This window comes from Humulus lupulus, chromosome 3 (assembly GCF_963169125.1).
Source record: "Humulus lupulus chromosome 3, drHumLupu1.1, whole genome shotgun sequence".
NCBI lineage: Eukaryota > Viridiplantae > Streptophyta > Magnoliopsida > Rosales > Cannabaceae > Humulus > Humulus lupulus.
The window spans coordinates 195,997,823-196,019,230 of NC_084795.1; the positions used below are offsets into that span (position 1 = coordinate 195,997,823).

The window sequence follows — 21,408 nt, forward strand, 5'->3', positions numbered from 1 at the left end:
CTTGGATCCAATGTTATCTTGACATCCCGGGCAATCATTACATTCAATCCCCGTACAAAGCAGCCTCTCCTTGTCATATTAGTAGGCACCAAATCCGATGCAAACTTAGCCAGCTGTCGAACTTCAAGGCATATTCGGTTACAGTCGTTTTGTTTAGAGTTAGATTGGTGGATTCATCTGCCTTTGCAACCCGAACTGCCACACTGTAGTACTTCTCATTAAAAACATCCTTGAATTCATCCCCAAGTCATAGTAATCACATCTCTCCTCTGAGACACAACTTCCCACTAGATGCGGGCGTCATCCCTTAACATATAGTTTGCACAGTACACGTTCTCATTTTAATCCACCCTTATAAAATCCAGTATAGAAGAAATCATGTTCATCCACTGCCCTACTCATAGTGGGTCTGGACCGCCCTCAAAGGTGGGAGGGTACTGCTTTCAAAACCTCTCATACAGAGGCTCCCACCTACTCTCCATTAGTGGTTAGGCTAGCACTGGTGCCACAGCCCGTGGGGCCTGTAACCCAACATCCTGAGGAAGAGCTTCCTATCTCATCTCTCAGAGTTCATCTTCAGCTCTCTAAAGTCTGGCTTGCATTTCTATAAACATCTGTTGCCAGTTCTGTGGGGTAGGTGGAGGGTCCTAACCCTGGTTGTTATCTTCGGCCATATTGCCACATAGTCTATTTGATCGCCTAGACATAACTTCAATATGCCTGCACTCAATGCCGCCACACATCAGGCACGATAACAACATCCAAATAGACCACCTCCTAGTTCAACCGATCACACATAAATAAAAACAAACACAATGCATACACAACATAATCACATAGCAATCAAATGGGCCATGCCCTAGCATTATATATACTCATCATGCTGTACATATATCAATCAGGCAAACAAAGCAATTCATGTAAGCAATTAGACAAGTATTTTACTTAATACTGTCCAACTCTATGTCGAGCTTGTCTCTGGTAACGAGCGTACGATTTCAGTCAATCTCTAGGAACTATAAACCTTTGCACGATCTGATACCATGATGTAATGACCTACTACCCTAGAGTCGTTACCATGTGATTTTAAAATATTAAACTAAGTCGCTAATCGAGGTTTTCGACCCAAAAGTGTGTTTCAATTAAAATAAAGATTCATTTAATAAAATATTCATTTAATAAAATATTCATTAAAAGGTTTAAACATTCATTAAAATTATAGAAAAGTTACAATGGAATCCCAAAATATTGTTTGAGAAATATTTACAACTCAAAAGCCTTTATACAGTTGACCTAGGCGATAAAATCAGTCATTTACACAGCGTTCCTCAAAACTACCCTAGCCTGGCGACCAAGTAGGGCAAACATGTACGCACCGCTCCATGCCCTCGAACTCATGCTTGGTCGGCCTTACCCTTGCCCTTACCTACACCATAGATCACTAGTGAGCCAAGGCCTATCAAGAAAACTCCACAACATAGCATATAACAACTTATTTCAACAAGTGCATAATTAAACAAACATAACAGACAATTCACAATAGCAGCCTAAGCCGATCAGGGTGCATTACCAGGCACTAAGTTTACAGTCCTAATCGAGCAGGTGAAGAGAACACCATAGATGGCCATGCCATGGTCACCTGCATTCAGCATGCTTATCGCCGATTCCGGCCCATGCTGATCTCGACCCTTACCAATCCATCTCAAACATATACATGACATAACAATTACAGACATTAATTCATGATACTAAGCACAGATAATCGGGCCATGCCCTCCTTTACAGGCACAAATAGTTTTCTTACCTTGAGTTCCGAGCTAACAGTGAAGGAGATCCCCAGAACGATGCCTAATCCCGATCCTTAGTGGTAAAACCTAGTTAGAACATAATAATAATAAATAACCATTAAACCCTAAACCAATTGAAAACTTCATAATAATATACTAGCCTCCAGGACCTCGAATTCTACTAAACCAGGTAGTAGAATTCACCCTAATCAATACCTAAACCTATAATCACACCTAAAACTCATATCAACACAACATAATCATTATAATTACCCCAAAACTACTTTATACTCTCACAAAAACCAAAATCAGATTAAGGTTTGAACCTCAAGCAAACCCTTAAACTGCAACAGAAAACCCACAAAAAAACAGAGTAAAACATTACCTTAGAGACGAATTCAACACTGAGCTAAATCCCCAAACACTCAAGCTTCAAATTTCAGAGTTTCTCCTTCAAAATTCCATAGCCTTAGAGAGAGAGTGGTACCCGAGAGAGAGAAGGTGAGAGAGTTGAGTATTAATGACTAAGTGTTTTTGACTACTTCTCAAGCCTCCACGAAGTCTATCCTTAGTATCAAAAGACCAAAAAGCTCTTAGTTTTATCCCTAGCACTTTAACGCCTCCAAGGGCAAGCCCATCATTTGCCACATTCCCGCTAATTCCTCAAGCAGTCCTATAAAACCCCAATTAATCCCGCCATACCCATATAACCGCTAAATAACTACTCGTTACCCAATCAACCCTGAATGCACACTACATTCTCATAATACCCCTAGTCTCACCCTGAGCTAGGTATTTGACCCCATTGTCACCATTCCGTTAATTCGCTCCCTAGGAATGCCTCGAGCCCACTATCATAAATACACCCACATAACAATGTGGTCTCAGTCATAACACACACATAATTACATTTATGCCCCTAACGGTCCAAAATTACAATTATACCCCTTGTTAACCAGAATGGGCCCACATGCATATTTAATACAACTAACCATGCATATCTAGTCATATCATATCATAACCCAAGAAATCAAATAATGATGAACACATATCATGATTAATCACGTAATAATACAATTAAATCAATTATTGCCCTCTTGACATGCTAATCAAGGCACCAAGCCTTATTAGCGAATCTGGGGCGTTACATGACTTCCCTATCTGATTCCGGCCATGATCACTACTAGCTTTTCTTCATTGCCTATCTATTTGGCATATGCTTCTTTTTCATTAAATATCATAATGTATTCTATAATTGATTTGTTGATTCCTTGCTTGAGATTAGCAAGGTCATTGTAGAACTGCTGGTGGAAATCATTAACTACTTGTTTCCACAAGGTAATGGATCTCTATTGATACTTTAAAAACCACTACTTAGTAGCACTAACCAGGTCTACTTAATGTTGTAAGATTCTGAAATCATATGGGTTGAAACATTTTATCAATGTCTAATTCGTGTAATACCTAAAAAATATATGCCCTAGCCTCACAATATTAATCTTAATATTTTTTTTAGGTTTACTAATCTTATATGGTGTTTGTTCACTCTATAAATTCTGTGAAATTATTGTCTCTCACTAGTTAGTTTTCTATTTTATTGCTTTGTCTCTCTAAGATTACTCATTTAATTCAGTTCGGGTGACAAGTGCAAGTTAGTTCAAAGATGACATGTTCAACTCAGTTCGTGAATTAACTCGATAATGCATATCGATTAACTTGAAACTGCATTAACAAATATTACAGGCTTTTCCTTGGAATGTCTTAATTAATGCCCCATATGTGAATGCATGGGAGAACAAGTTTCATCCAAAGATGAAATGAGCTGAAAAATCTTTCGATCTGTGATCATAAGCTTTCGGTCTAATCATATTTGCTTAGCCCGGATCACCCCTTGTGTGTGCGAAGAGTTTCTTGTGGTAACCTCAAAATTGTTTGAGCATAATCTTCCTCTCCTGTTTGCTTAGAATAGGCTATAATGAGCGAATAGGATCTCCTTTAGTTTTCTCGAAAAATAACTTGAAGATAAATTAATATATTCACCTCGAATGATATGTTTAAGTTAGCTCGAATAACATGCGTCGATCCACTCAAAGCTTCATCGACAAGTTTGAAATGGTACTTGAGCATGGAACATATTTTGAGCTATGTTTATTTAGTCTATTCAGGCCATGTATGAATGCATGGGAGAAGAAGTTTAATCCATATAAAAAATGAACAGATCATTCCATGTGTTTAACAACTCTTGGTTCAAGCAACTTTCTTAGTGTGGCTCACTTCTTAAGTGTGTGAGCACAATTTTTATGGTGACTTGGAAATGGTCCCAAGCATATTCTCCCTTTCCTGTTCACTTAGCATAGCCTAGCATGAGCGAACAGGATCTCAAAAACCTAGTCTTCTCAAAATCCATCTCAAAACCAACAAAATCTCTTATGTCGTCTCAGAGATGAACTTTGTCCCCAACTTCGTTCTAAACAATGGTTTAGCTCGGACATGAAATCCATTTATAGGTCGAATGACTCGTGTAGAGTGATGACCTACTCTGGTATAAATATTAGAGACACCTCATTATTCTCATCTATAGTGGCGTCCAACTCATGTATGGATACTAGATATTGCTCAGATGACTCGTGTAGAGGGGCGATCAACTCGAATGACACATATGGGTCAGCTCAGAGATGAATTCTGTTTATGGATCGACTGTCTCCAATCTTCTCTGAATTATCACTAAATATTTTGAGCTATTTTTTCTGTCAGTTCCCTTGTTTTTTGAGGCTTTGTTCAATTATGACTGTTTTAAAGACACATAAATGAAAGAATAGACTCTCTATGTTATGAGAGCTTGAATTTTAACTTAGGTGTCCTAAATCTTGCATGTTGATGTCTTTGATGACTTGTATAATTCAATTCAAAATTGCATGAGTTCCTTTCAGTTGTTCGTTGTTTGCTTTGGGCGAATAGGACTCCTGTTCATACTATGTGTGCATAGATGAGCGAACGAGTTTCCTCTTGGTTGTGAGAACTTGAAACAACGTTGAAACGTTTTGAACCTTACTAAGTATCTTTGTTTTGCTTCTTGTACGTCCCTTGTATGCCTATGGTCGAATAGGTTACCCCTATGTAATTCCGTCCTTAATGGTTGTTTATTTCGCCCCATTTATGCATGCCTAAATGAACAAGTTGCATTTAAGAGATGTATGCGAATTTTTTTTCTCATTGTGGGCTCCACCTTCTTTGTGTAGTTTTTGTAACTGTTTTCTATGTTGTGTTGTGCATCCGTAAGAACGAATAGCGAAGGCCAGGAACGGCAAAGGCTAACAACGGCGAAGGTTTGGGATCATCGTTAAGCACTTTGAGTGCAAGCCGCTAGGGCAAGAACCTCTTTGGTGCAGTATCCTCCCACTCTGTGAAGACAACGAACCCAATGCCTGGAAAAGCACCTGGGTCGGCTTAGGCCGCTATATGTTTATTCTGTGGTTTGTTGAACTGTTTAATACTTTAATTGGGTTATGGTATACTATGCATTAATTTTTCTTTTTGGGCTTCGGCTCACGGGTGCTCTATGGTGCAAGTAAAGGAAAGGAAAAGGTTGGACAACCATTTGTTGGAGAGTGTGGAGCGGCGTGTACATGTTCGCCCTACCTGGCTACCATGGCAAGAGTTATTTTGGGAAAATATGTTGCAATGATTTGTTGTGTCGTTTAGGTTGACTGTATTCATCATTTTGAATTGTAAAACATTTTGAAACCGTATTTTGGGATCCCAAATGTATAACTTTTATGATATTAATGAATGTCCAAATCTTTTGTAGTTAATGTTGTCAAATGAAATCTTATTTCAATTTGATCACACTTTTTAACCTAAAACCTCAATTAGCGAGGTAATGGCACCTTTGTAAATAACAAGGTGACATGTACCAAGGTTTATGGTTCCTGGAGATCAACTGAACATGTACACCCGTTGACAGTGAAAAGCTCGACCCAGGGTTGGTCGGTATTTAATGAACTATATGCTTAACTGCCTGCTTAAGTTGCCCTGTTTTCCTGAATGTATAGATTTAGCATGATGAATGTGTTTATATATGCATGATGCTAGTGTATGGCCCCTTGACTGTTATATATTTATATGCAATGTTTTGATTGATGTGATTGGGAGGTGGATTTTTGGATGTTGTTATCATGCCTGATGTGCGACGTCATAGATTGCAGGCATATTGCAGTTATGCCTCGGCGATTGATTAGTTTCCTCAGCAATAGGCCGAGGATGACAATCAAGGTCAGGACCCTCCACCTACCCCCATTAAACTGACAAAAGCTATTTGCTAAAATGGAAGCCAGAGTTCAACAAAGAGAAGATGAGCTTCGAGAGTTGAGGCAACAAGCCCCTCCTCGGGGTATTAGGTTACAGACTCCGCTGGATATGGCACCTATGCCAGCCTAGCCCATGATGGAAAATAGGTGGGAACCCTTGTATGAGAGGTTCAGGAAGAGGCATCATTCCACATTTGAGGGCGAACCAGAGCAGTGGATGAATATGTTTTTTAGCATCAGTGATTTCATGAGGGTGGAAGGGGATGAAAGGGTGGCCTGTGCCAGCTACATGTTAAGAGAAGATGCCCGCATCTGGTGGGACTTTGTATCCCAAAGGAGGGATGTGAGAGTGATGAATTGGGAAGAATTTAAGGACATCTTCAATGAGAAATAATGCAGTGTTGCAGTTTGAGCTGCAGAGGTGGATGATTTTATTAACCTCACCCAGAACCACTTGGTAGTTACAGAATATGCACTAAAGTTGACCGGTTGGTGAAGTTCGTGATGGACTTGGCGCCTACTGATATGGCATGGAGGGATTAGTTTGTATGGGGGTTGAATGTCATGATAGCCCGTGACGTCACGATAACTCTAGATATGGGGACTACATCCTATGCATAGGTAGTAGAGAAGGCCCTTACTGCTGAGGGGGTCGAGGATCAGATATGGAAGGAGGGCGCCGCTAGGCGCGATGCTTAGAGGACAGTGCCTTTTTTTACTGGATCTAGCCTGGGTAGTGACCTCAGTGAATAGAAGAGAAAGGCCCCAGATTCTTTTGTTCTTCCTGGCTTAAATAGGAGGGCTAGGGTGCTTTAAGTGGCTGACAAGCTGGGGAAGACAACTAGAGAAGTTTCCCAATGTGTCCTCGGTGCAAGTGATGACATCAGGGATAGTATAGAATCAGAGCCTACTTTACTTGTAGGAGTATTAGTCATCTGAGGAAGGACTGCCAACCAGCCAGGAAAGAAAAACTGAAGTATAGCCATGGCCTCACTCCAGCTAGAGTATTTACCTTGACCTAGACTAAGGCTGAGGCTGAGGCTAGTCCCTCGGTCATGACAGGTCAAATTTCTAGTGTCAATTCTTCATTTACTTCATTGATTGATTCAGGGGTTATTCATTCGTTTGTATCTGCAAGAGTGATAGATCGTTTGTGTAAACCTGGTGATTTGTATGCTACAGGATTCAGGACTTTGTTGCCAACTGGGGAACTAGTAGTCTCTAGTAGACGGGTTAAAGCATTACCAATAGAGATAGACAATAGGGAGTTGTCTGTAGATCTGACTGAGCTAGAGATGTATGATTTTGATAACATTATGTGGATTGATTGGTAATTAAAGTACGGGGCAATGATAGAGTGCAAAGCGGAGAATGGTGACCTTTGAATTGGAAGGGGAGTTACCCTTTGTATTTGTGGGGATGGTGAGTGGACCACGAGTTCCTATGATCTCGGCACTGAAGGCTAGAGACTTCATGAAGAAGGGTGTGTAGGATTCCTAACTACCATAAAGAATACTTCTTGGATCATTTTGGTTGGACCAGATGAGACCAGATTAGTATGTGAGTTTTCTGATGTGTTCCTAGCAGACTTTCCAGGGTTGCCACCATACCGAGAGATTGATTTCGTAATAGAGTGGCTCCAGGGGCGGAACCAGTATCTAGGACACCTTATATAATGGCTCCAGCTAAGTTGAAGGAATTAAAGATTTAGTTGTAGGAGTTATTGGACTTAGGATTTATTAGACAAAGTTTTTAACCGTGGGGTGCTCCAGTGTGGTTCGTCAAGAAGAAGGATGGATCCTTAAGGATGTGCATTGACTACAAAGAGGTGAACAAGTTGACCATGAAGAACAAGTTCCCACTGCCTTGATTCGACGACTTGTTTTATCAACTACAAGGGAAGACGTTGTTCTCAAATATTGACCTTCGGTACGACTACCACCAGTTTAGGATTAGAAAGGAGGACATACTAAAGATCTCATTCCGCACAAGATATAAACATTATGAATTCCTGGTGATGTCCTTTGGATTAACCAATGCCCTAGTTGCCTTTATGAACCTGATGAATAAGGTATTCAGGGATTATTTGGACAATTTAGTGATCGTATTCATCAATGACATACTGGTGTAATCCTAGTCAGAGACAGAGCATGAGCAACATCTTTCCCAAGTACCACAGTGGTTGAGATAGCATAGGTTATATGATATGTTCAGCAAGTGTGAGTTTTGGCTACCCCAAGTAACATTTATGGGCCATATTGTCACCAAGGAGGGGATTATGGTGGACCCAAGCAAGATTGAGATAGTAAGGGATTGGCCCAGGCCGAGCAATGTACCAGAGGTTAGGAGTTTCTTTGGATTAGCAGGGTACTATCGGCGGCTCATGAAGGGATTCTCCATAATAGTTACAACGTTGACTGAGCTGACACGTAAGAAGATCGAGTATGCCTAGACAGATAGATGTGAGAACAACTTCAAGGAGTTGAAGAGGCGACTGATCACTACTCAGTTATGTCAGGATTAAATGAGAGTTATTACATTATTCGAGAAATTAGCAGGAATGTGGCATAAGATAATTTTTCCCATGTTTGTGTTAGAAACGGTAAGGATAAGATGGGGCTATGCTTATCTTTCTTACTATAGGATAGACTTATCTTAGGCCTGGGGATCATATAGAATAAACCAGAAATCAGAAAGAAATAAACCTCAACTCAGCTCTCTCTTGCTTTCTCTATCTCTCAGATCTCTCTCCTTCTCTTGGAGACTTAAGCAAATTTGGAAATTCTAGTGGAGAGGCTTTCAATTGAGGCTGAAGCTTAGGAAATCTAAGGTTTGTGGAGATTGGAGTTAGCTCAGGTCAAAATTATCAATGAGGTTATGGTTTTAAGTTGTTGTTTTCTGTTGAATTCTACTGTAATCCATAAGCTTACATGATGGTTGAATTCTATGATTTGGCTTTGAGTTTTGATGAGCTTGTAGAATAATTTATGGGGTTGTTGAGGTACTTAGGTTGTGGGGATGGGAATTCTAGACTTGATTCTAGGTTTCGATGTTGTTTGGGGTGTAAGTTAATGGTTTAGGCTCAGGGAAAAACGCAGAAAAATGGAGGGATTTCAAGGTTTTTAGGTTTGAGTCGTGGCCTTGTTCATCAAGTGTTGCCGCTCGCTTGAATACTGAGGCCTGGGGGCCTCGAATGTTTTCCCAGGCGTCGCAGCGCAAGCGTGGCACACTGCGACCAACGTCCTTCAATATAGAGAGCCATGCTCTCTGACTTGAGCGCGTCGCGGCCCTTAGGGGCTGGGCCGCAGCTTAAATATGAACTTTAGGCTATTTTAGTGTTTTAGGCTCCGGAACCCAAATCTTAAGATTCATGAAGGATCCTACTATCTGTTTTAGTAGGATTTGAGGTCCTAAAGGCTAGTATTTTAATCTGACATTCTAAATTGATTAGAGATTGATGGATATTTATTTATTATGGTGTTGTGATTAGGTTTTCACATCAAAGCTCGGGTTAGGGGATCATGCTCAGGATCGCATTAACTTGTCGACTCGGAACACAGGTAAGAAAACTATTTGTGTCCGTGAGTAGGTCATTGCCCTATTATTTTTTTTTCAGGACATGGCCCTATTGTTTGTGTTCAATATATATTTGAATATCTTTGAATGCTATGTTTTTTTGGGCATGTGTAAGAATGAACGGCGAGGGTCGGGATAGGCGTTAACTACTCTGAGTGCAGGCCACTAGAGCGAGACCTTCTAGGGTGTAGTATCCACCTGGTCGGTGAAGACTACGAATCCAGTGCCTAGTAAAGCTCCTGGGTCGGCTTAGGCTGCTATATGTTTATTTTGTGGTCTGTTGAACTATTTTATTCTTTGATTGGGTTATGATATACTATGCGTTAAGTTTTCATGCTGGGCTTCGGCTCACGGGTGCTCTATGGTGCAGGTAAGGTCAAGGAAAAGGTTGACAAACCATGAGTTGGAGAGCGTGGAGTGACGTGTACATGTTCGCCCTAACTATCAGCCACGACCAGGGTTATTATGGAAAAATATGTTGTAATGATTTTCTTTGTCGCTTATGTCGGCTGTATTCATCATTTTGAGTTGTAGAACATTTTGAAACAGTATTTTGGGATCCCAAATTTATAAATTTTATGATATTAATGAATGCCCAATTATTTTGTAGTTAATGTCGTCAAATGAGTTCTTATTTCAATTTGATCACACTTTTTAACCTAAAACCTCGATTAGCGAGGTAATGGCACCTTTATAAATCACACGGTAACGACTCTATGGTAGTAGGGCGTTACAACTTGGTATTAAAACATGCCAAGTATTATGGTTCCTCGAGATCGACCGAACAAGTACGCTCGCTGCCAGTGACAAGCTCAACTAAGGGTTGGTCGGTATTGAATGAACTATATGCTTAACTGCTTGCTTAAGTTGCCTTGCTTGCTTGAATGTATAAATAGTGCATGATGAATGGGTTTATATATGCATGATGCTAGGGTATGGCCCCTTGACTGTTATATATTATGTGCAATGTTTTGATTGATGTGATTGGGAGGTGGAATTTTGGATGTTGTTATCATGCCCAATGTGCGATTTCATTGATTGCAGGCATATTGCAGTTATGCATCGACGATCGATGACCTGGGAAGAATTCAAGGACATCTTCAATGAGAAATACTATAGTATTGCAGTCCAAACTTCAAAGGAGGATGAGTTTGTCAACTTGACCCAGAACTAGTTGACAGTTACAGAATATGCACTAAAGTTTGATCGGTTGGCGAAGCTCGTGCTGGATCGGTTTGTATGGGGGCTGAACGTAATAATAGACTATGACGTCAAGATAACACTAGATCCAAGGACTACAACCTATGCACAGGTAGTGGAGAAGGTCCTTACAGCTGAGGGGGCCGAGGATCTTATATGGAGGGAGGGCACTTTCAGGCACGATGCTCGGAGGACGGTGCCTCTTTTTATAGGATCTAGCCGAGGTAGTGGCCCATTGAGCAGAAAAGAAAGGCCCTAGATTGTTTTGTTCCTCCTAGCTCATATAGGAGGGCCCATGGTGCTTTTAGTGGCCATCAAGGTGGGGGAGACAACTAGAGGAGTTTCCAAGTGTGTCCTTGGTATAAGCGATGACATCAGGGATAGTGTAAATCAGAGCCTACTTTACTTGTAGGAGTATTAGTCATCTTAGGAAGGATTGCCCACAAGCCAGAAAGAAGAACCGAAGCAGAGTGACAGCCTCACTCCAGCCAGAGTATTTACCTTGACCCGGACTAGGTTGAGGCTTGACCCTCGGTTGTGGCAGGTCAGATTTCTAGTGTCGGTTCTTCATTTACTACATTGATTGATTTAGGGAATACTCATTCAATTTTATCCACTAGAGTGATAGATCATTTGTGTAGACCTAGTGATTTGTATGCTTGAGGATTTAGGACTATGTTTCTATGACAGTCATAATCCCGTGATCTGTAAGGGGAAAGACCGGGTAAGCTGTGCAATCCCACACCACCTGGGGAAGGTCAAGTGTGATGATTCTAAGACTGTGTAGGTATGGGACTACAAAGTTGAAGAGGGCATAAATGGATTGATGGGTACTACCTATATCAACAAGATGCATCTGCTTTTCGGTAGCCCATCACTTCAGAACTCCAAAGTTAAGTGTGCTTAACCTGGGGTAATCTAGGGATGGATGACCTCCTGGGAAGTTTTCCTAGGAAGCATGTGAGTGAGGACAAAGCACGCTGAAAAGACTCGTGTTGGTTTGTAGGACCAGTCGTCATTCCAGGAAGTAGCCATAGTGACGTGGGGCGTTACAAATGGTATTAGAGCCTTGACCCAGCCGAAAGTGTGGCGAACGGGGACGTTGGGCCCGTAAAGGGGGGTGATTGTGACAGTCATAATCCCGTGATCCATAAGGGGAAAGACCGGGTAAGCTGTGCAATCCCACACCGCCTGGGGAAGGTCAAGTGTGATGATTCTAAGACTGTGTAGGTATGGGACTACACAGTTGAAGATGGCTTAAATGGATTGATGGGTACTACCTATATCAACAAGATGCATCTTCTTTTCAGTAGCCCATCACTTGAGAACTCCAAAGTTAAGCGTGCTTGACCTGGGGTAATCTAGGGATGGGTGACCTCCTGGGAAGTTTTCCTAGGAAGCATGTGAGTGAGGACAAAGCACGCTGAAAAGACTCGTGTTGGTTTGTAGGGCCAGTCGTCATTCCAAGAAGCAGGCATAGTGACGTGGGGCGTTACAGTTTCCAACAGAGGAATTGGTAGTCTCTAGGAGATGGGTTAGAGCATTACCAATAGAGATAGACAGTAGGGAGTTTTTTGTAGAACTGATTGAGCTAGTGATGGATCACTTTGATATGATTTTTGGGATTTATTGGTTATCAAAGTACAGGGCAACGATACTCTGCAAGCGAGGAATGGTGACCTTTTAACCTGAAGGGGAGTTACCCTTCGTATTTGTGGGGACGGTGAGAAGACCGCAATTACCTATGATCTCGGCACTGAAGGCTTGAGACCTAATGCAAGAAGGGTGCATAGGATTCCTAATGAACATAGTGGATACCCATAGGATTGTTTCGGTTGGACCGGATGAGATCAGATTAGGATGTGAGTTTCTTGATGTGTTCCTAGCAGACTTGACAGGGTTGCCACCATACCGAGAGATTGACTTTGTCATAGAGTTGGCATTGGGGCAGAGCCATTATTTAGGAAACATTATAGAATGGCTCCAGTGGAGTTGAAGGAACTGAAGATTCAGTTGTAGGAATTATTGGATTTAGGATTTACCAAACCAAGTTTTTCGCCGTGGGGTGTTCCAGTGTTGTTCGTCAAGAAGAAGGATGGATCCCTAAGGATGTGCATTGACTATAGAGAGTTGAACAAGTTTACCATTAAGATAATTTACCCACTGCCTAGAATTGAAGACTTGTTTGATTAGCTACAAGGGAAGATGGTGTTCTCCAAGATTGACCTTCGGTATGACTACCACCAGTTTAGGATTAAGGAGGAGATCATACCAAAGACCACATTTCGCACGAGGTGTGGACATTATGAATTCCTGGTCATATCCATTGGATTAACCAATGCCCCAGTTGCCTTTATGGAAGAGATGAATAGGGTCTTCGGAGATTATTTGGACAAGTTTGTGATCGTATTCATCGAAGACATACTAGTGTAATCCTATTCATAGATAGAGCATAAGCAACATCTTCTCCTGGTACTACAGTGGTTGAGGGAACATAGGTTATATGCTAAGTTCAACAAGTGTGAGTTTTGGCTACCCCAAGTAACATTTTGGGCCATATTGTAAGCAAGGAGGGGTTTCTGGTGGACAAAAGCAAGATTGAGCCAGTAAGGGACTGGCCTAGGGTACTAGAGGTTAGGAGTATCTTGGGATTAGCAGGGTACTATAGGTGGTTCATTGAGGGATTCTTCATAATAGCCACATCGTTGGCAGAGTTGAAACATTAGAAGATCGAGTATGCCTGGACAGATAGATGTGAGAGCAACTTCAGGAGTTTAAGCGACGACTGATCATTTCTCAAGTATGTCGGGTTTAAATGGGAGTTTATAGGACTATTTGAGAAATTAGTGGGAATGTGGCAAAAGACAATTTTTCCCTTGTTTGCGTTTGAAAGGGAATGGATAAGTTGGGCGTAAAACTGTCTTTTGCACTATAGGATAGACTTATCTCAGGCCTTAGGGATCATGTAGAGTAAACTAGAAATCAGAAAGAAACAAACCTCAACTCAGCTCTGTTGGCTCTCTCCCCTTCTCATGGAGACTTAAGAAAATTTGGAAATTGTAGTGGAGAGGCTCTGAATTGAGGCTGAAGCTTGGGAAATCTAAGGCTTATGGAGATTGAAGTTAGCCCAGGTCAAAAATATCAGTAAGGTTTGGGTTTTAAGTTGTTGTTTTCTGTTGAATTCTACTGTAATCCATAAGGTTGCATGATGGTTGAATTTTAAGATTTGGTTTTTAGTTTTGATGAATTTGTAGAATAATTTTCGAGGTTGTTAAGGTACTTAGGTTGTGTTGATGTGAATTCTAGACTTTATTCTAGGTTTGGATTTTTTTGGGGTGTAAGTTAATGAAGGGATTTCTGGGTTTTGAGGCTCGGACTGCAGCCCTATTCATCACGCTTCGTGACCCACTTGAATAATGTGGCCTGGGGGCCTCAGAAGTTTTCCTAGGCACTGCGGCGCAGGTGTGGCGCGCCACGCTTCGTAGCCTTCAGCAGAGACAGCCATGCTCTCAAACTTGAGCGTGTCATGGTCCTGAAGGCTAATATTTTAATCCAAAATTCTAAATTTATTAGAGATTGATGGATATCTATTTATTATGGCATTGTGACTAGGTTTTCACATAAATGCTCGAGTTAGGAGATCGTGGTTGAGATCGCATTAACTTGTCAGCTTGAGACACATGTAAGAAAACTATTTGTGCCTCGAGAGTAGGACATAGCACTATTTTTTGTGTTTCAAGGCATGGACATAGCACTGTGCTTTTCTTTGAGGCTGTATTCTCTTCTGCAGCTCCTCCACCCCAACTAAGCGCAGAATTCTTATGCCCAGATTCACGAACATCCATTTGCTGATCAAAGGGCTCTCCCACAGCAAGAGAAACATTCCCTTTAGCATCTGCAGGACAACGACTCTTTGAATTTCTCATTTTGTCTGCTGCACTTGGCGCTTCCTCTACAGATGCTTTACTTTTATTTTCGACATCTAGACAAGAAACATAATTAAAAAAAAAAACATCAGAAATTTTGTTTCAGGTAATGATTATATATCTGAAGTTATCTAGCAACAAAGATCAAAAGAACTTGTTTCACATGTCCACACAAGGCTCACCTAATACTGGGATCGCATGTTTTTCGGCTCCTGGGACGATATCAAATTGCTTCTCTTTTGTAGAAATTACTGGAGGAGTTATGCCTTGTAAAGGAGCAGATGCAGTGCCAGGTTCCTCACCAAAGTTTTTATGGTCAACTTCTGCAGTGATGTCATAATGCTCCCCTAAAACATCATTCCCCGAAGATGTAACCCCAGAAACCACTTGATTAAGTTTACTTTTTGATTTCTTTCCCTTTTTCTTCTTTTTTCCTGTCTCGTTACTCACTACATGGACATCATCGGTAGTCTTGGCAGTTAAACCATCCACAGAAGCATTTTCATTTTTATTCTTGTCATTACTCACTACATGGATCTCATCTGCTCCTGGGATGATACCAGATTGCTTCTCTTTCGGACAGACTTCCAGAGGGGTTATAACACATTCACCTTGTAAAGGGGCAGATGCAGAACTAGGCTCCTCACCTAAATTTTTGTGGTCAACTTCTGCAGTGATGCCATAATGCTCCCCTAAAACATCATTCCCCAAAGATGGAACCTCAGAAACTATTTGATTAAGTTTACTTTTTGATTTCTTTCCCTTTTTCTTCTTTTTTCCTGCGTCGTTACTCACTACATGGACATCATCTGTAGGCTTGGCAGTTAAACCATCCAAAGAAGCATTTTCATTCGTATTCTTCTCATTACTCACTACATTGACATTGTCTGCTCCTGGGATGATATCAAACTGCTTCTCTTTTGTAGAGACCTCCAGAAGACTTGTGGCACGTTCATCTTGTAAAGTAGCAGATGCAGTGCCAGGCTCCTCACCTAACTTTTTATGGTCAACTTCTGCGGCGATGTCATAATGCTCCCCTAAAACATCATTCATCAAAGATGGAACTTCATAAACTACTTGATTAGGTTTACTTGTTGATTTCTTTCCCTTTTTCTTCTTTTTTCTTGAGTCATTACTCACTGAGTACAGGCCATTAGGGCAAGACCCTCTTGGGTGTAGTATCCACCCACTCAGTGAAGACCGCGAAGCCAGTGCCTTGGAAATCACCCGGGTCTGCTTAGGCCACTATATGTTTATTCTATGGTCTGTTGAACTGTTTAATTCTGTGATTGGGTTATATTATATTATGCGTTAATTTTTCTTGCTGGGCTCCGGCTCATGGGTGCTCTATGGTGTAGGTAAGGGCATGGAAAAGGTCGACCAACCAAACATGTTCGGTCTGCCTGGCTGCCACGACAAGGGTTATTTTAGAAAAATATGTTGTAATGATTTGCTTTGTTGCTTAGGTCGACTGTATTCTTAATTTTTAGTAGTAAAACATTTTGAAACAGTATTTTGGGATCCCAAATGTATAATGTTTTTTATTTTAATGAATGTCCAAATATTTTGTAGTTAATGTTGTCAAATGAGTTCTTATTTTAATTTGGTCACACTTTTTAACCTAAAATCTTGATTAGCGAGCTAATGGAACCTTTATAAATCACACGGTAATGGCTCTAAGGTAGTAGGGTGTTAGAATCACCATAGGTGGATCTTTCCTGGAACTGCCCTGATCACTCGACCTTGTAACTTAGAAATGTTGGATTTTTAATTTCAACATTGTGCCCTAATTTGAATGAAATTAAATCTACAATTTGTCTTGTACAAATTTGGTGTTTGTTTACGATTTGCAATTGCACCGCAGATGGCCTAGGTACAAACGAATAGGTGGACTGATCTAGCCCTTGACGACGTTGGGGGTTTGCCGGAGATGATTTCATCAAAGCCTTTTTTTGTAGACTTTGTCATATTGAATCTTTACCTCTTGAATCTGCTCTCTCAATGAAAGCACCAAACTGTTGACACATTTTTTCGTCAACTTGAGAACAAAAGAGCATGGATTCAAGAATAGAGATATGAAGAAATAAATAACACAATATTTTATAGTGGTTCGACAACAATAAGATGTCCTACGTCCACTTAGTCCCTTTTATTAATATTCAAACTTGAAGAACCATAGTTTCTGGCGAACTTATGTTGTAGATTGTTCTACAGTCCTCATTTGCTTTGACATTACATAAGGACTATTTATACAAGAATGAAGTTTCGACATTGTGATTTGAACTCCCTATTTCCTTCCTCTCTCCTCTTATTTATAATGAGGAGTTTCGGGTTACATATAAATCATGGGCCTAAGCTATAGGGCTTGGCCTTTAAATAATACATTACAACTCTATAATAACAAAAATATAGTGGTATTTTGATAAATGACGACTTCCTACTCATTTGCTAATTTTGTTATCATAGAAAGTCTGTCTTGAATGAACAGGCATAAAATAACCAAGAGACAAGAACACATGTATCTGTTAGAAAATTAACACGTTCTTTAGTGAACAGGAGTTAAAGAACATGGCTAGGCAACCAAACCTTTTCTGTTAGCATTTGGTGGTTTACTTTGTGCTTTGTGAGAAGAGGAATGCCATTAGTCAAGGCTTTGCGATCAGGCATCTCCGTTAGCGTCCTGCAAGCACTCACGAACAAACAAGAACAATAGTGTGTTACTGAGCGATTAGGATCCTCTTGTTAGTGTGTGATGGCTTGCCTTCTGCGAACAGAGGTAAAAGAACCTCTCTTGTGCAAACAGAGGTAGAAGAAATTGCCTTGTGGAACAAAGGTAGAAGAACTTCTCTGTTAGCACATGATGGCTTCATATCAGCGAACATGCACACTATCCTTGCCTGTTAGCGCATGCATGCCATGCTTATGAGAACAAGCATGCTATAAGTTCTATTCATCTATCCTTTGGAGGAAATAACTAGAAGTTTCAAGATAATTAATGTTGTTATTCATTTACACATCATCATGCCCAAAAAATGGGTATAACAAGATTAAATTTATTTAAATATTAAGTAATAGATTATATTTTATTTTTGATAGTAATACATTTATTTAAAATTAGTTTTAATATTATGAATTATGACATGGATGAATTAGAGAGAGCCACGTGTGCATAGTTGGCAGATAATAGAGGAAAACCAATGAAACAATGAATCTGCCAACATAATGGTGGTTTGGGAGGTATTCCAACAAAAAATAAAGAATGGGGAGTTAAGTGTTAGAAAAGAAAAACTATAGGGAGTTTTGCCCTCAATTACTCTTCTGTTTTTTTTATAAAATTATGTATATAAATATGTCTCGAATATAATTTCAATCTATATTATAATATGTTTTGAATCTGATTTTTAGTTTTTGTGGGGAGGGAAGAAATCTAATATTTAGTTTTAGTTTAAATCTGAGATATTTATGTGTTTGAATATGATTTTTATTTTGTTTGCAGTGCTTTATGATATATTTGAAGATGTTTTTGTAGCTAATGCCAATGATATTTGAATAATGAGTATGGTAATTTTATGTCGGTGATTATGGCACTTGATGTGCTCATATTTTTTATGTTTTGCGTTTATCTTCTAACTTCAGCTCTATTTGAATTTTTGAGTTTTAGTTCTAGTTGAATAGTTTAGCTTTAGGGTCGAACAAAGTATCTCTCTTGGTGTTTTCTTTAGTGTTGGGTTTTGTTTTTAGGGGGTTAGTTCTGTTCACATGTTCATCTTCAGTTGCATTTTTATTTTTATATAGTTTTTTCCTTGTTTTGGCATGCTTTATAGCATTATTTTTATTCTGGGTTTGTATTCTCCTGCATCATTATTTTTTCGTTTATATGTGTCTGTTAGTTTCATTTTTATGTTTATGGTTTTACATCAATAAAGGTTAGTATTGATAGATTAAAGGTTGTATTTTTAAAGTATAGTTTGTGATTGATTTATGAAGTATGAGAAACTGATTTTTTTTTGATATATATGTTTTCAATTTTTCATATGGATTTAATTTTTATAGTTTTTGATTTGTTATTTCTTTTTTTGCCTATGATGATCAAATAATGAGTATGCTTATTTATGTTGGTGATTATGTAACTTATTGTGCTCATATGACATTTGTTCTATTTTTCATATATGTTGATATGGTAAGTGTCATAAATGCCTATAATAAGTCACGACTGTTTCTGATGAGATCATTATGATGATTAATTAGGAATATTTTATTTTGTTATAATTTAAACTACGATATCATATATGTGCATTTGAGTAATATAGCATTAAATTTTTGTTGTACCCCAAAGTTATTGTATAAATACAATTTAATAAATATTTGTTGGAACTCAAATAGGCCGGCCAAACATACTTAAGGAGTAAAATTATTCTTAGTATTTTGTTATTATATGTTTTTCATTTAAAACTTATTTGTTATTATATTAATGAACACTTTATTATGAATGTTTTATAATTCTATATTTTTTTGGAACTTTGTATTAAAGACCTATGCATATTGACTTATAATTAATATTTGTTATTTTTAATCAATTAATTTATTTGATTATTATTAGCAATTAAATTTAAATATAACATCTATAAAAAATTTAACTATGCATAAAAAGTGTCAAGCAATGTCTAAGTTATAGTTGACCAATGGATGCCACGTGGCCCAATAAATGAGTGACATGTGGACCAGTCATTAAATGTTAGGTGACCATTAAATTGGTTCTATGAGGCCCAATTTTTTAGTACTAGGTGGTCCACTCACTGAGTGCCACATGGCTCACCATGACAACATCATGTTAGACACCTTGTCGGATGCCACATCAAACATTGAGTGAGCAACGCCAACTCATTTTTGTGGGGTTCATATTCAAATGTAGGTGAAGGGACCATTCTCCACAAGTTTTACCTACCAATACCGTATTAGTAGAAATGTGTTGGTAAAGGGTTTTACCTACCAATAAGCTACTTTTACCTACCCTTAAAATTAGTGGGTAAATGTTAAATTTCTTGTAGTAAGTGTTCTGAAAGTCTCTTTCTATATCCATCTAGATCTCAATGTTATTAACATGTTTTAGGGGGTTCCTCTTCGCGTCATAGGTTGCCCTTGTTTGCATCTTGAAATGCTTGGGCAATTATGCATTGGAGATTTTGAGAATTCTGAGGGGCACACTTACTTAGCTCCATGCTTTAGTTCCTCCTTGTTTCTCTTGACCATTTCATTGATTTCTCTTTGAAGGGCCTTTATTTTGGCTTGAAAGGGATCCACAACGACCTGTTGTGCTGGATTGGGTATGACGCGAGTCATAGGGGCCTTTGGTCATACTTTTGGATTCCGCACGACCATTGGGTTTACATACTCATCTAGTTACATAAGTCGACTCTTCCAAAATTTAACTGGTGATGAAGATCAAAGTTGACTCTTTGTTACATCTTGTCTCCTAGGGGACTAAAGACATTGTTGCCGCCTCGAATATAAACCTGGTCATCACCACAAGGTAGATGGTTATACACTAAGTGATATCTAGAGTGCCTTACATTGGGATTAGTGGGTCGTATAGGGAGATCCTCTGGATTAGTAGGTGGAGGAGGCTCATTGTTCATCCTCAATGGGTAATCAACCCTACTTATGTGATGAGCAAGATCAAGAGTGAGGAACACATTGCATGGCTATAGGTTAAGGTATGGTTCGTCATTCTGGACTAATACTTGGGAATGGGCTTGGCTACATGACTAGTGGTTAGCCAAGTGATGCAAGCCCTCCAATAGAGGGTTATATATTGGGCGGTTGGCAAAATATGCTCCTCGAGTGATGCGGAGAGCGGCTTCAAGAGCCAAGGTAGCCTCTCTATGCCTTTGTTCGATTTATCGATTGATTCACTCACCTTCTTGGCGTTGTGCTATCATGTTCAGCACGTACATGGGCCATCTCCTCCTAAAGGGGAACGAGAACCCCTTTTATGTCTTGAGAGTCATTTTTTATGTGTTGGTCGTTCCCCTTTCCTAATTCCACGTGGGGTTTTTCTTATATGTCTCCAAAAGGGAGTATTGGTTGGACTTGGGGGTCCTTTGCATTCTCTTTCGTAACTGTTTGCATAGGTGGCATTGTACATGACTTTGAAAGCTAAGGTATATTATCACAAAGTTTGCACATTCAATAAAAGCACCTAAATCTTGACTAGTTTTTTTGTCAACTACTAAATAAATGAAGTGGGAGAACTTTTATGCATAAAATAAGAGAGAATATTAACGTGTAATAAATGAGTCAGGGATTATAGTGGCATGACCATTAACGATCTACATCTACATAGTCAATTATATTGATTATGTTCCTGTTGACATAGTTTTTTGCCAAAAGTATATTAATAAATCGAAAAAAAGATGATTAGGCTTTTGTAAATCGTAAAATAACATCACAAGAAGTTTTTACATGGTACAGTTGTTAAAATCAACCTAGTCCACGAGTTTATATTATTTTTTATATGAACTCTTAGAGAAATTGCTTAAATAATTTCTACAGAGATTTTGCATATAAAATTCGGTTCCTTTTACTGTCACTTCCCTCCGTATTTATAGGGTG

At 39.4% G+C, this 21,408-nt stretch overlaps 1 protein-coding gene across 1 annotated transcript; it reads right to left on the reverse strand.

Moving 5' to 3' along the window:
• Positions 1–2,095: 2,095 nt before the first annotated feature.
• On the reverse strand, positions 2,096–17,666 carry LOC133825296 (uncharacterized). The gene is made up of 5 exons (XM_062258258.1): positions 17,569–17,666; positions 17,383–17,476; positions 14,979–16,041; positions 14,626–14,852; positions 2,096–2,131 (listed from the first exon to the last, which is right to left on the reverse strand). Exons 1-5 carry the CDS (start codon positions 17,664–17,666, stop codon positions 2,096–2,098), a joined length of 1,518 nt encoding a protein of 505 aa, XP_062114242.1.
• Between the last annotated feature and the right edge of the window lie 3,742 nt (positions 17,667–21,408).